The following is a 15,675-nucleotide window of genomic DNA, read 5'->3' on the forward strand; positions in this document are numbered from 1 at the left end:
TATGAGGAGGACGGTGCGCCTCTGGAAACTTCCACGAGGCCGGCCGTCGGCTATGGTGGAACGGCCGGACTCTGCAGAGCGTCATGGACTACATCACGGCCGGCGATATCCCCGCTGCGCTACCCTCGATTCGAGCCACGAGCGCCGCCCGACGACAGCGACGACAAGACGGACGACGACGCCGACAACTTAGAAGGCGACGACTACCGGTACAACGGCGGCGGCTATGAAGACTACGAGTATGCATATCATACGCCTAGGCAGGAGTATGACTAAATCACTCCAAATTTCATGTATGCGGAGTATGACTTAGTCACTCCAAATTTCCTATATGCAGGAGTATGACTTAGTCACTCCAAATTTCATGTATGCGGGAGTATGACTTAGTCACTCCAAATTTCATGTATCATCAGTGCTATCTCGAGTCAATTGAATCATTCGAAAATAGACACCAAACACATCACGGGTAATATAATTCACATGATACATTCAAAAAAGTTTGGTACAATAAATTATTACACATCATTTCTTCCCTTGTGTCCCCGCTTGCTTACGATTGTGCCGTATCCATGGAGCATCCTCATCATTTAACTTAATGCTTGGGTCGGTGTTCACTTTGAAGGGCGGAATTTCAGCAAACATATTATAATCTTCGACATGTCTGTCTTGTCCTCCACTCCCACGATGTTTCTTTTCCACTGAAAGAACAATGTGGCGCTTTGGATCATCGCATGATGTACTGATCGTTTTCTTATCTTCTGTTTCCTCGGTTTGCTACTCATGTCCTTCACATAGAAAACCTGAGCGACATCTTTCGCTAGGACGAATGGTTCGTCAAGGTAACCAAGATTGTTGAAATCCACCATTGTCATTCCGTATTGCTGGTCCACCTTTACCCCACCTCTGTTAGCTTGAACCATTTGCACCGGAACAAAGGGACCCTAAAGGAGGGTCCATAGTCAAGTTCCCATATCTCCTCTATGTAACCATAATATGTGACCTTTTGCCCATTCTCGGTTGCTGCATCAAAGCGGACACCACTGCTTTTGGTTGGTGCTCTTTTTATCTTGGGCGATCGTGTAAAATGTATTCCCATTTATCTCGTACCCTTGGAAAGTCGTTATAGTCGAAGATGGTGTCTTGGCCAACATGTACGGCTGATCTACAACCTTATTGTCACTCATTAAATGTTTTCTCAACCAACCGCCGAAAGTCTCCATGTGGGCCTTCCTAATCCAGGATTCGGGCTTCCCGGGTTGTCCGAGCGTAAAATATTCTTGTGTTTCTCAAAGTACGGAGCCACCAAGCTGGAATTGGTCGAACTGTGTGGTGTGCTTGATCGAGAGAATGGCCGTCCATACATATCATTGATTTCCTTCCGATCGTGCCTTTTCCACTTAGTCTCCCCTCGTGCCGCGATTGAGGAAGACCAATCGGCTTAAGGTCAGGAACAAAGTCAACACAAAACTCAATTACCTCCTCATTTCCATAGCCCTTGGCGATGCTTCCTTCTCGGCCTAGCACGGTTACGAACATATTTCTTTAATACTCCCATGAACCTCTCGAAGGGGAACATATTGTGTAGAAATACAGACCGAGAATGGAAATCTCATCGACTAGGTGAACCAGGAGGTGCGTCATAATATTGAAGAAGGATGGCGGGAACACCAACTCGAAATCGACAAGACATTGGATCACATCGTTACGTAACCGTGGTAGAACTTCTCGGATTGATTACCTTCTCGAGAGATTGCATTGAGGAATGCACATAGCTTCACAATGGCTACTCGAACATTTTCCGCACAGAGCCCCTCAAAGCAATCGGAAGCAATTGCGTCATAATCACGTGGCAGTCGTGAGACTTCAGGTTTTGGAACTTTTTCTCCGCCATGTTTATTATTCCCTTTATATTGGACGAGAATCTGACGGGACCTTCATACCGCTCAGGCATTCAAAAAAGATGGCCTTCTCTTCTTTGGTCGTAGCGTAGGCGGCATGACCTTGAAACCGTTCCGGATGCCGGTCATCGGGGTCTTTCAAACTTTGCTGGTCCCGCCGTGCTTCCTTTGTATCATTTGACTTCCCATACATGCCCAAGAAGCTTAGGATGTTCACGCAAATATTCTTCGTAACGTGCATCACGTCGATTGCAGAGCGGACTTCTAGGACTTTCCAATATTCTAGCTCCCGAATATAGATTTCTTCTTCCACATGGCTACGTGCCCGTCGGCTCCCTTCGGAATCGATTGTCCGCGAGGACCCTTTCCAAAGATGACTTTCAAATCCTTGACCATATCAAATACCTCGGCACCAAGCAGTGTTCCGTGGCTTCGGCCGGTGATCCGCCTTGCCGTTGTAATGCTTGCCTTTCTTTCTTCTTGGATGACCTTTCGGAAGAAATCGACGATGCCCAAGATACACGTTCTTCTTACAATTTGGCAAATGTACACTTTCAGTCTCATGTAAGCGGTGCGTGCATGCATTGTATCCCTTATTTGTGAGTCCGAAAGGTTACTAAGAGCAGGCCAATCGTTGATGGTTACGAAAAGCAACGCTCGTAGGTCAAATTCCTCTTCTTTGTGCTCATCCCACACACGGACACCAGGTCTGCCCCACAGCTGTAAAAGTTCATCAACTAATGGCCTTAGGTACACATCGATGTCGTTGCCGGGTTGCTTCGGACCTTGGATGAGCACCGGCATCATAATGAACTTCCGCTTCATGCACAACCAAGGAGGAAGGTTGTAGATGCATAGAGTCACGGGCCAGGTACTATGGCTGGAGCTCTGCTCGCCAAAAGGATTCATGCCATCCGTACTTAGACCAAATCTTATGTTCCTTGCGTCACCGCAAAATCTTTGAACTCTCTCGTCGATCTTTCTCCATTGCGTTCCATCTGCGGGGTGTCTCAACTCCCGTCCGACTTACGGTCCTCTTTGTGCCATCGCAACAACTTGGCATGCTCTTTGTTCTGAGCAGACGTTTCAACCGTGGTATTATAGGAGCATACCACATCACCTTGGCGGGAACCCTCTTCCCGGGTTTCTCGGCCCTCAACATCGTCGTCACCAGGGTCATCGCCTCGATCTTATAACGCAATGCGGTGCATACCGGGCATTCATTCAAATTCTCGTATTCACCGCGGTAGAGGATGCGATCGTTGATGCATGCATGTATCTTCGTAACCTCTAAACCTAGAGGGCAGACAACCTTCTTTGCTTCGTACGTAGTGGCGGGCAACTCGTTATTCTTTGGAAACATATTCTTCAACATTTTTAGCAAGTTTTCAAATGCCGAGTCAGCTACACACTGCTGTGCCTTCCATCTCGGCAAATCCAGCAGTGCGGCCACTTTTTCAGACCATCATCGCATCCGGGTACAGCGCCTTCCCGTGATCCTCTAACATGCGATCCAAATTCTCCCTCTCTTTTTCGGTTTCGCGACGTCTCCGTGCATCGGCAATGGTCCGACCAAGATCATCAACGGGATCATCACGTGCCTCTTCTTCACCTTCCCCTTCACCTTGACAGATCCTCCATGAAAGTATCACCGAAATGAGCAAGATAGCTTTCATCGATGAAATCATCCCCTTCTTCATCTTCTTCCATTATAACCCCTCTTTCTCCATGCTTGGTCCAACAATTATAGCTTGGCATGAAACCGTGCCGGCAGGTGCATGTGAACATCTCTTGAGGAAGAGTAACCATTCCGATTCTTACATTTAACACATGGACAGATAACAAAACCCCCCGCTTGTTCGCATTAGCCACTACGAGGAAATCTTTCAAACCCGTATCGAACTCGCCGGAGAGTCGGTTACCGTACATCCATTGTCGATTCATCTGCATTATTATAATATAAAATATATAATTAACCATCATGCATTTGTTAAACTAACTAGCTACAAACAATATAAATTAAACAATGAACTACACACATGCACATGCACATTTTATCAACGACACATCAAAGGTTCAAGTTGCTAACCGCGATCGAGGAGGAAAAAATAAATGAGAAAGCTCAAGTGTGGCTCCAACACTTCATATCATGTTTGTTTCATGCTCTTGGGGCATTTCATCAAACACCTTATGTGCATAAGAGGAACCAAAAGCAAACCTAACACCCACTTGTGAAGTTTGTGAAGAGAATGGCACCAAATGGCTAAGTGTTGGTCTTTGGATGAGTATATATAGGGGGGGCTTTAGTCCCGGTTGGCCCAACCGCGACTAAAGGCCTTCGGGCACCTTTAGTCGCGGTTGGCCAGGCCAACCGGGACTAAAGACCCCCACGTGCACCGGCTGGCCACCGAGCACCCTGGGCCCAGGCCTTTGGTCGCGGTTCGCCTCCCGAACCGCGACTAAAGGTCCCATTAGTCGCGGTTCCTACAGCTTCGCGACTTATGGGGCTCACCCGAAGCCTGTTTTTCTACCAGTGTTGCTACATGGTTGACCATCCCTGTCCATCAAGAAGGCCACGAAGAGGGCCCGTACGCTTCTGCTCTTGCCCATGTGCCTGAGGTAGATAGCAAGATACTCGGCCGGGCCGCCGCTTCCAAACACGCCACACGGGAAGCACTCAATCCTCCAGGGGTGTCCCCCGGCCGAGAAGACGCCAGATTGTACGTATTGGCCGATGGGGAGCTGCTTGGCTTGCTCGTAGTCTACTCTCAAGTGGAGGGCGGCAGAACCCAAACTGGTGATCTGCGCCTTCGGCCTGATCGTCTTGTCCCCGTTGCTCACTGGAAAAGAGTACGATAAACCAATTCACAAACTGGCGAATTATTTTATTATGCAGACTAACGAACATCAGAAGAACACGAGTGGGCACTCACTGGCTTGAAGCCGCCGGAGGTGGCGGCGGTTGGCCTGCTGGTGACGATGATTGCCGGGATGCGCCGGTCCTCCTCTAGAGTCCGCCTCCTTCGCCCTGACGCCGGTCGTCGTCTACCCTCGCGTGGCCGCCGCCCCTCGCAACTTCCTCCCGACTAGGGCTCGTCTCCGTCTCGGGAGGTGCTATATGCCGTTCTTTGCGGCGCTGGAGCGTCGCGCCGCCTGAAGGAGTATAGGCCGGCCCATTAGGCCGGTTTTCCTAGTTTTTGTTTCTTCTTTTTTGTTTTCTGTTTTATTTTTCTCTGCTTCCTTATTTCTATTTTCTTTTTGGCTACAGCTTGGTGTAACAGCTTCCAACTGAACCATCCCCCTTCCAGCAGCCATGCAAAGCTATTTTTGGCTGATCTTTTGTGTGTTTTAATTGCAGATTCAAAATGCACGCAATATCACCATTGATGACTACTTGGCAATCTGCCTCTTCCTCCACTCATATGAGCTCTGGCGGGAGGAGGATTCTCTGTGCAACCGTGAATCCGGCAGACAGGACAAAGCCTCCAAGTCCCCCGCTGCTTCTGTTCCCAAAATTTCTTCTTTCAAAGAGATCAGGAATTTAATTATGATGCCGTATTTGTTTGCTTCGATTATTCATTGCAGTACTTTCTTCCTAGTAGCTTACATAATCTTTTTATTCGAGACTCTATCAACGTTCAGTGTGTATGGTCTTCCGAATATCCACATTCTGTGTGCATTGCTTTCTTCTTTTTATTTTCATTCATCTCGTACATTTTTAGAAGCTTAGGGACTCATTAATTAATCAAAACTCATAAACATTCGGTGTGTAAGATAATCTGAATTTTAAATCATAGTTTTAAATAGCGGGCTATAGGATATAGCCGCGACCTCCGAAAAAGGCTATAGCGGGCTATAGCCACCTTTTAGCACGCGAATGTCTTTAGTCGCACCTTGCTCGAAAGGCTATAGCCGGGCTATAGCGGGAATATAGCCGGCTATTTAAAACTATGATTTTAATATGTTCACATTTCTCACGTCCTATTTTCGCCATATCTTTGTATTTGTTTTGTTAGTTCATTTTCTTCAAGCAAACATCCAAATCTCTAGCTTATAATCTCTATATCATACAACCAAATTGTTAGCTTGTAGTATTATCCACTATACTATTGGTTATAAACAAAATTAGTGTTTTATGTTATGTCATTGTTGTGACCTTGTTTGGATTACTTTAAGTTTTATTATGTGTGAAAAATAATATATAAACCTTCTAAGATACACATACTATTTTTCATACATGTAGATTACTTTATATTGTCCAAAATCAACAAAACATGCAATTCCACTGTTTGTACATCCAAACAAGAATTAGATTTCGGTGCCAACTTTTGATTCCAACAATAAGTATGCAAACCCAAACAAGAGAATCGGAATTGGACGTGATTTCCTTTCCATCTGGGTTTTGGTGTTTCACTCCAATTCAATTCCAAGGCTCAAGTACGTGCATCCAAACACATCATAGGAGATCACTAGAAGATCCCACAAAAGTGGTCAAACATGGATATTTTCGATATGGATCAAAAAAGAGGCAGCGATTAGATCCCACAAAATCACAAAAACTGAAAAAAAATCCACTGTCCTAGATATCATCACCCGAGTACCCAATAGAGTGAGTTTTTGATAGACATTTGTGGTGAAATGGAAGCGAGCCAATGCTCATATCGGCGTTGGCGCTAACGCCGTACCTCGACTCTACGGTGAGGAGACTCGATTCCAGCTCAATCTTCATTTCCCGGCGAGGAGGTTTTATTGTGACCGATTTGTAGGCCATATAGAGACCGGATTTGAACTTCCTTCTAAAGTGGATCTCGTTGGATATATGGAGTTCGTCGGGGAACGAGCGCGCATGGGTGAGCATATGCGGACGGGCGAGCAGGAGCGAGCGGGCGGGCAGCTGAGTGAGGGGCAAGCGGCCGAGCGAGAACTAATGTGTCGCAGGAGACGGGCGGTGCATGCAGAAAGCGGACGAGAGATGAAGAAGAAGAAGTTAAGTAGAAAAAAAGCTAATAAGTGGGTCCGCATGTTTTTGAGGGGACAGGTAGGTCGGCATGTTTTTGATGGGCAGTTTCCGGTATTTGTTCCGCCCGACCACATTTCGTGCCTCAAAACGTTTACCAGCAGTATACCCAATCGAGTATTTCCGATTTCGTGTACCTTCTATTATGTTTTTCATGGTTTTTTTTCTGGTTTTCGCTTGTTCACGGTTTGGTGAGTTATATTCTCCGGTTTTATTTTCGGTTATTCTGTTTTTTTATATTTTTTGATCGAAAATTGTTTAGACTTGAATTTTGTTCATATTTGAAAAATTTCCATATCCAATATCGGTTCAAATTTGAATCCATTCATATTTAGAATTTGTTCAAATTTGATTTTTTTTCAGTTCTAGAAAATGTTTCGATATATTCGAATTCGAATAATGTTCAGATTTAAATTTTGTTCAGGTTTGAAATCCATTGAGGATTTTTGTTTTAGCGGGTGCCCTGAAGGAATCGGGAGGCGGTGAATAAATGGGCCGGCCCACCCTGGATCACCTTGTGGCGATTGCTTCATTGCTTGCATTGCATTGGCGGGGCAAAAACCGAACAGACCCTAAACCCACTGCCCCTCTTCTCCCGTCCCACGACTGTATCCACCCCCACCTCTTCACTTCCTCCGCCGGCCGCCGCCACCCGCCGCCATGGACCCCAAGCTCCTCACCGCGCAGGAGGAAGTATCCAACAAGAGAAAGAAGGACAAGAAGAGCAAGAAGGACAAGAAGCGGAAGCTGGCGGCCGAGGCCGAGGACGAGGCGGCAGCGGTGGAAGACGCGGCCAAGCGCAGCAAGAAGAGAGATGAATCGGACCAGGGAGGCGCCGTGGAGAAGAGCGTCGCGGTGACCGGGAAGGGCTTCGACGACCCCAAGTACGCGCCGCTCAAGTCCTTCGCCGCCGCCGCGCTGCCGCCCAAGGTGCTCGACTGCTGCAAGGGCTTCGACAAGCCCTCGCCCATCCAGGCGCTCGCTTGGCCGTACCTCCTCGACGGCCGTGATTTCATCGGAATCGCGGCCACCGGATCTGGTACTGGACAACTCTGCGATTTCTTTCTTTTTTGCGAAAGATACAACTTTGCAACTTCTTCCGCTTCATCCTGTTCGTTTCCTGATAAATCGTTGCGTTCCTTGTAATTTGGCTATCAGGGAAGACTATCGCGTTTGGTGTGCCGGCGCTGATGCACGTCAGGAAGAAGTTGGCGGAAAAAGGTGCGAAGAAGGGGATGCCACGATGCCTCATGCTGGCTCCAACTAGGGAGCTTGCTCAGCAGGTAAATCTCCATGTCATGTTCCTTTATGCATTGGAATAATTCCATATTCTGACCAAGAACTTGGGTTCTTTAGAATTTAAATATACTGGACTGATTTACACTTCATTGCTGTGTTAGATCGCAGATGTACTTACTGAAGCTGGTGCGCCATGCGGGATAAATTCGGTGTGCCTCTATGGTGGAACTTCAAAAGGTCCCCAAATATCTGCCCTTAAATCTGGAGTTGTAAGATAACACCAACACATTTTCTTTTTGTCTTGCTTACCCTACGAATATTCATCATATTCCGATTTATAATTTGTTTTTATCTATTCACTTTTTTTTTGTTTCTGTGCTACCAGGAAATCGTCATAGGGACACCTGGTCGTATGAAAGACCTCATTGAAATGGGGATTTGTCGTCTTAATGAGGTTTCTTTTGTGGTAAGTAACTGTACTTATGTTAGTTTTGTTGTTTATTGCTGGATATGCAAAATAGTTATTTATTATGAGGATGGAACTTGAACATGGTCATGTGGTGTTTTCTGTTTTCTTGTGGAGTTTGTGCTTAATGCAGTAATCTTTCAGAAATGTAATCAAATCTTCTGGGGTAGAGATAGTGGCCTTGTATAGCGGCAAATTGTATTTTTGACAGTTTCCTTGTATTCAAAACCGGAGGGAGCAACACAAACTATATTGCATTATATTAAGATCTTGAATACATGACACACTTAGCAAGACAAGTAGGTGCATGTTTGGACTTCAGTAACATTTTAGCGGACGAGATAGAAGTATGCATGCTAAGGTTTCTTGTAATTGGGTGATAGGTTATTGGTAAAATAAGTATGGATAACACTAAGTGATTAAATTATTTCCATAGCTTGAACTTCCTGCCTACCTAACAGTAATATTCCGTAGTCACTGATCATAGTCTTAACAAATGATTAAAATTAAAATAGCTTGAACTTCCTGACTTGCTCGTACTCTTAACACCATCTTGTTGCCCATTTTATAAATCTATTAAATTTTTGATGGTAGAACTTAAATGAATATCAGAAAAATAACTGAAGACACTTCCCCTTCTCACACCTATATCTCTTCAGTGTCTGCTGTTTTTTTTTGGATATAATTAACCAGAAGAATCACTAGAATTAAGCACATGGTGGTTATGATGATAAGTAGTCATAGTGGATCAACATATGTTGGCAGCAGTGAATTAATTTGCAGTGTTCGGTGGAATCACCGCTGATATTATGCTTACTGATTAGTACATTGATCAAATTCTTGCATTTGATCTTGTTGCTATCGTCGAATAAGAGTGTCACAAGTATCCATTAAGACATCCTTGTATTTTGTAGGTTCTAGATGAAGCTGATCGGATGCTGGATATGGGTTTTGAACCTGAAGTCAGGGCGATTTTAAGCCAAACATCATCGGGTTAGTCTCTCTCCTTGTGTTTCTTTGTTTTTGTGTGTGTCAGTGTGTGTGTGTAGGGCTAGGCCAAATTGCAGGGTCTGCGGCTGCTTGATAACACCATTGAAGTTTGACAATCTCATAGAAGTCTCCGCCGTTCTCGTTCGTTCCTTCACCTAGATGGCTGACCTGTAGCTCTCTCACAAATCTAGTCGATGTATGTTCCCCAGTAATCTAGGGTGGTACATGCTTGGTTCGCAACCAATCTAACTTATTTTGGTCTATGCGGGCTTGCGGCCGTCTGCTGGGCTGTGTGGGCATGCCACTTGAAACCGCCAATCGCAATGTTGTCAACCGTGAACAGCTGTGGAGTTGTGGACTTCATTCCTTGCCCGCACCACTCGCACCCTTAGTTATTGCTCCATAGTATGTCACTACTCTTAGTTTGGTTGTTGAGCACACGTATGCCTATACGTTCACATAGTGCAAGAGGGAATGGCAGAATAACTAGAAATGTGCACCAAGCCTGCTAGATTTTGCAACCATTTTAGCCTTGTCTGGTGTTATGAATTTTGAGCAACCTGTATTTATTATGAAGTAGAAATTGTTTTGGTTATACTGTGTAGAAGCAATAAGTGGGTACTTTGATGTTCTACATGGACTGCGTTCAAGAGTCAATAAATTACCTTTTCACGCTGTTTACTAATCAGCGTCTCTTTAGTTCCATGCAAAAAAGTCTCTTTATTTAATCGGCTTACTCATACAATTTTATCTCTGGAGGTCTCTGTACCCATGACCCTACAGTTCTGTTCTTTATGATGATTCATAAATATAAAATTGTCTTATGCAGTGCGTCAGATGGTTATGTTCAGTGCAACATGGCCTTTTGCTGTCCACCAGCTAGCCCAAGAGTTTATGGATCCAAATCCAATAAAGGTAATGTTTCTCTGTTTTCATCTTCTATGATACCTGATTGGCTGTGCCTTATCATGTTTAACCCTTTGTAGGTTGTTGTTGGATCAGAAGATCTTGCAGCTAACCATGACGTGATGCAAATTGTTGAAGTATTGGATGATAGAGCACGTGATTCAAGATTAGTTGCTTTGCTCGACAAATATCACCGAGCACAGAGGTACATTTCAGTACAAATTTATATGCTGCTGGTAGCCGAGCAGCAAGACAGATTCTGTAGACAGATGAAATCTACTCATCTTGAAATCGTAGAACCATTTAGCCCACCTGTTCTCAACTTTCCAGCTTCAGATTGTCCTTGTGGGTTCCTAGTTTATGTCCTTGTATGGCAAACCAACGATCCCAAGATTTGCTTCAGTTATTGCTCGATTTTTCTTCCTCTACATTGGCCTCATAGGTCTGGAGGCTAGCATATCTCCCTACCTTTCTCCCCGTAGATCTTGCAGGCAGTCAAGTATGATTGGTGGATCTGTAGTTCTGTACCTCCCTATCTTTTACCTTCCCAGTTTCTACTGCTTCCAAATGGTGCTGTCCTCAACTGCTCCTTTGTGGCAATCTTATGCTATTTTCTCAGAGCAGCAATGCTAAGGCTCGGGATTTGTTTTTGCTTAGATGGGATAAGTTTTAATAGTATTATGTTAATCCATCAGTTATTAGTACTACCTCTGTTTCAAGGAATAAGGCGCCCTTGTTTTACGTGCTTTTTGTTTGACCAATAATTACTGTAAATATATTAAGATTTTTTTGTATGAAATTAGTATTATTAAAAATTTCTTTTCAATACGAATCCAACGATACTAATAACATATAATATAATCAAGATTTTGTTGCTCAATTTTTATGGTCAAAGTTCGTCTTGAAATATGTGTGTGCCTTATTCCTTGAAACGGAGGTACTAGTAGAATAATAATGCCTTGCACAAACTTGAATTTTCTGCATATATAACACTAGCATTATTTTTTAGAACTTGTCCCTTAATAGTTAGTATCAATCTAAGAAAACTGCAAATTGTGATGCTACAGCAACAGGGTTTTAATTTTTGTGTTGTACAAGAAAGAAGCTGGACGAGTAGAAGCAATGCTTAATAAAAGGTACAAAAAATCTCTGTCTGCAAGTTAATATTTGTACAACTTATTTCCTCAATTATAATTTAATTAGTTTAATTTTATATATGTTTATTCTGTAGGGGGTGGAAAGCCGTTTCTGTTCATGGAGACAAGGCTCAGCATGATAGAACAAAAGCCTTATCTTTATTTAAAGAAGGAAAATGTCCTTTAATGGTGTGCTTATTCTCTCTGACTTCCATGTACTCCTGAATAGTTCATTTATAGCTTTGTTGTGACTAGCATCTAAACATGTCTTCCTTATTTTGGGTGCTAAGACTGAACCTTAATGGAATCTTCTTGTGGAGGTTGCTAATATTTCCAACTATTTGTCGTGTCTTCCAAAATATTATTCCTTTATTTTGCTGATCAGACTATGATTTGTCAGTTCTGCCTGGGACATGTATTTTCAGCAACTAAACACAAAGGCTCTTTTTTTCTTCTTCCAAAATTCAAAGAATGAGTTCAGAAAAATCATAATATCTTTAAAAATCTGGCACTGTGGATACTAGAGCGAATCATCTATCGTCAAGTTCTTGTGATTTTTGTTGTCAATTTGTAGGCTACATGAAAAGAACAAGAATGATGAGGTAAAAGCATGTATAGGTGCTTGTGTTTGTTATCATGCACAGCCCACAAGATTGTGAAGATTTTCATGAAACTGGAAATTTGAACATAAAATTTAGTCAGCATTTATGTGGCTTTGTTGTTTCACTATTTTGTGTTAACTATTTTGTAATCATTACAGATTGCGACGGATGTGGCTTCACGCGGACTTGATATTCCTGATGTCGAAGTTGTCATCAATTATAGCTTTCCTTTGACGACGGAGGATTATGTGCACAGGATTGGAAGGACAGGTCGTGCAGGCAAGAAAGGTGTTGCACACACATTCTTTATGCAAGAGAACAAGGTACTAGAGATCATGTGCACAGTAGACATGGAAGTTTAAGTTGTACCTCGTGTAATATTGTTACTATTATTCCATACACAGGGACTTGCTGGTGAACTTGTCAATGTTCTAAGGGAGGCTGATCAGGTTGTTCCTCCATCCCTTATGAAATTTGGCACACATGTCAAGAAAAAGGTTAGTGGCTTTCTGGAAACTTTACATTTTCATTTTAGAAGTTATATTATGTATATGGAGAAGACACATGGTGTGGATGGCTGCAGTTACCATAACATTGACCAATTCATCAATTTTGTCAACAAATGTTATAGCGTCAGACCTTACCGTTATGACATTTTTTTCAGTAGTATCATATGGTAACATGTCAGCCCGTATAGCCGATTATTCATCTGGTACATAAGCATTGATATTCCTGACAGGGAAATTGTATATGAAATTAAGAATTAGTTTATCACTATAAAAGATTCCTGTGTTCATTGAAAGGCTATGTTGGTTACTATGTTATCTGTTGCTGAAATGTGCTATATGACTTGAACCTTATTGCTGAATGTGTTTCAACTAGTTTCTCATTTGTTTTAATTTTGTATATTGAATCTTAAGTTGTGGTTACGAAGTATCAAAAACCTGGGATGCATACTTTTCTTATCAGTAATGATTGTTTATTCTACATTTGTATGGTACTGGAAACACATGGTCTGTACATTATACTCAAAACTAAGAAAAGAAGTTGACTTTAGAACACAAGTCGATCAAAAGTATGAGGCCTTGCATTGTAGCCTTTCTTGTTAAGATCTGCTGAAGTGTTATAAATTGGAGATGTAGCCTGGGAAACAATGGTTAGTGTCATAAGCATTTGCTATGACAGGCAGATTAATACCTTATCGGTTACTTATTCATGAATTATAGAGATGTTTGACAAATCAAGTTATAATATAATGCATCTGAGTAATTTGAATGAGATGACCTTGACATTATCTGCTAATATTTCTTTGGCAGGAATCAAAGATATATGGCTCCCACTTCAAGGAAATCACAGCCGATGCTCCTAAATCAACAAAGATCACGTTTGGTGATTCTGATGAGGAGTAACTGACAGACCTTGCTGGTGTATTTTCTTGATTGCACAATAGCAGTAGGAAAATTTGGATGAGTATCATTTAGATTTATGTTAGTTGATGATGTAATCTTTTATGTTCTTTCTGGAAGGGGATAAAAAACAGTTATCATGCGGGGATTGACCATGATTTTCGAATTGAGGTAGTGTAATAGTGTATCAGTCCACTTGCAAAACAATATGGTATATTGATATTTTATCAGCAGCACCTACTTGCAAAACAATATGGTAACATTGATTTTTTGATTAGCAGCACCTACTTGCAAAACACATACTTGCATAACATCTAGGGGCTCCTTTGATTTAAAGGATAGGAAAAGCATAGGAATAGAAAAGGTATAGGATTGGAATGACATGTCTACTTGAAACCTATAGGAAGATGAAGTTTGTTTGATTGTAGCAAAGGAATTTTTCCATGAGGTATAAGCTAATGCTTTTTTTCCTATAGGAATTACACAACAAGATTTTTATGGGAATTTTTCCCATAGGAACCAAATCCTACACAATTCCTATGCAAATTCTTTGAATCAAAAGAGCCCTAGATCAATAACATATCTTGCACCAACACCTGGATCAGCGACATGTCCTGCAATAACATTATGAGCCGAAGCAAACAGTTCCACCTGACGAGTACCTGAAAACTTCTCCCAAATCTGAAACAGCTGATGGAAGTGTTCAACTTGTTTCATACATAGTTTAACAACACTAATTCTGCCTTCTAAATGGAAATATAAGGGACTTCAGCATGAAGAATATCAGTAGCTGCGAAAAAGACTGACAATCTGCTTTGTATTGGTTAAAAAAATTGGAAAAATGAGAATTTTTTGTTGCCTCTGTCACTAAGCGGTTAATGACGACGGTGAATTCCTGGGTAGAAGCCCTGCACCTTCCATCCTTGGTGCTAAGTGCTCCTGCCGGTGGGCTAGCTCCTTGCTTCATGCAACCTGTCCGGTCTCCGGTGAAAGCAGGTGCTACACTTTTGAAAGCACGTCACGTTGCACTTTTGAAAGAACGCCTGTGTGGGATGCTCTGCCGCTACACGTCTTAGCGGAAGCGCTCGCGCTACATGGGGCTTTGCAAAGGCCGACTTCTTTTACTAGTGGCACTGGTACAGACGAAGATTTAGTGTACATGAGCACTAGTACTTTCTGTTTTTAAAATATTTAAAAACTGTATTTTTATATTTTATAATATTATAAAAATATTCCATGAATACATACATGTCACGTTGGATTTTTCGGTAAAATTATGTTGTATTTTTAGCTACAGAAAAAAAAACAAATTTGTGGCTGTACAGAAACATTTTTTTTGTTAGAAATTTGTCTTTTTTATATAGTTCATAATACAACAAAATTTTCCCGAAATTTTTACGGTACATTCAGAAGATTTCTATGTATGTGCAGATTTAAGCTCAATTTTTTTAAAATCTTAAAAATATGTTTTTAAAAAACCAGATTGGTGCTTACGTGCCAAAGTCACTTTTCGCACTGAGAAAATTGTATGTCCGCACACAAAGTCTCGCAAAAAAATAATATTTTATGTGACTTGCGTAAAAAATTGTTGCTCCAAATGGCTTACGAGATTTTCATTTGTCTTCTTACACAGCACATAAAAAATGTCCTTTTCCCCACAATTTTTTTATGTGAACGTAGCATGTCTAGATGTACATCTACAAAAAATTTCAGAACATTTTATCATTTTGAAAGACATTTAGAATGTATTTTCCATAACATATGCATTTGGACCTATAAGCCGAGGTATTTTCAAGAAATCGAGAGACAAGGATTTCATTGTCATCTTTTTGGCACGATGCAGATGGTCAGAGTGCTCTTGCTCCTGGCTATTTTCCCGTTCCAGATTTCTGGCGCGAAGCAGAGCCATTTGGAGAGTAGGTAACTACTTGTTCATGTCGATCTGAAATGAACACTGATTCAATCTTTCGGATACAGTTATGAAATGCTTCAGCAGCTCAAAGAAGGTTGGTCTG

General features: G+C 42.2%; 1 protein-coding gene across 1 annotated transcript; it reads left to right on the forward strand.

Moving 5' to 3' along the window:
* The first annotated feature begins 7,466 nt into the window (after positions 1-7,466).
* On the forward strand, positions 7,467-13,893 carry LOC127316449 (DEAD-box ATP-dependent RNA helicase 5). The gene is made up of 12 exons (XM_051346842.2): positions 7,467-7,954; positions 8,074-8,198; positions 8,316-8,423; positions 8,540-8,620; positions 9,535-9,613; positions 10,440-10,525; positions 10,597-10,721; positions 11,584-11,652; positions 11,748-11,841; positions 12,413-12,577; positions 12,659-12,751; positions 13,571-13,893. The coding sequence occupies exons 1-12, from the start codon at positions 7,576-7,578 to the stop codon at positions 13,661-13,663; spliced, it is 1,497 nt and encodes a 498-aa protein (XP_051202802.1). The 5' UTR covers positions 7,467-7,575; the 3' UTR covers positions 13,664-13,893.
* Positions 13,894-15,675: the final 1,782 nt, after the last annotated feature.

This window comes from Lolium perenne, chromosome 7 (genome assembly GCF_019359855.2).
Source record: "Lolium perenne isolate Kyuss_39 chromosome 7, Kyuss_2.0, whole genome shotgun sequence".
Classification (NCBI taxonomy): domain Eukaryota; kingdom Viridiplantae; phylum Streptophyta; class Magnoliopsida; order Poales; family Poaceae; genus Lolium; species Lolium perenne.

Bases quoted from the DNA above. Each gene is read 5' to 3' on its own strand.
- LOC127316449 (XM_051346842.2), top strand. From the start codon at position 7,576: ATGGACCCCAAGCTCCTCACCGCGCAGGAGGAAGTATCCAACAAGAGA. The intron at 8,424-8,539 runs GTAAGATAACAC...CTGTGCTACCAG, and splicing joins CTGCCCTTAAATCTGGAGTT to GAAATCGTCATAGGGACACC. The intron at 9,614-10,439 runs GTTAGTCTCTCT...TGTCTTATGCAG, and splicing joins TTTAAGCCAAACATCATCGG to TGCGTCAGATGGTTATGTTC.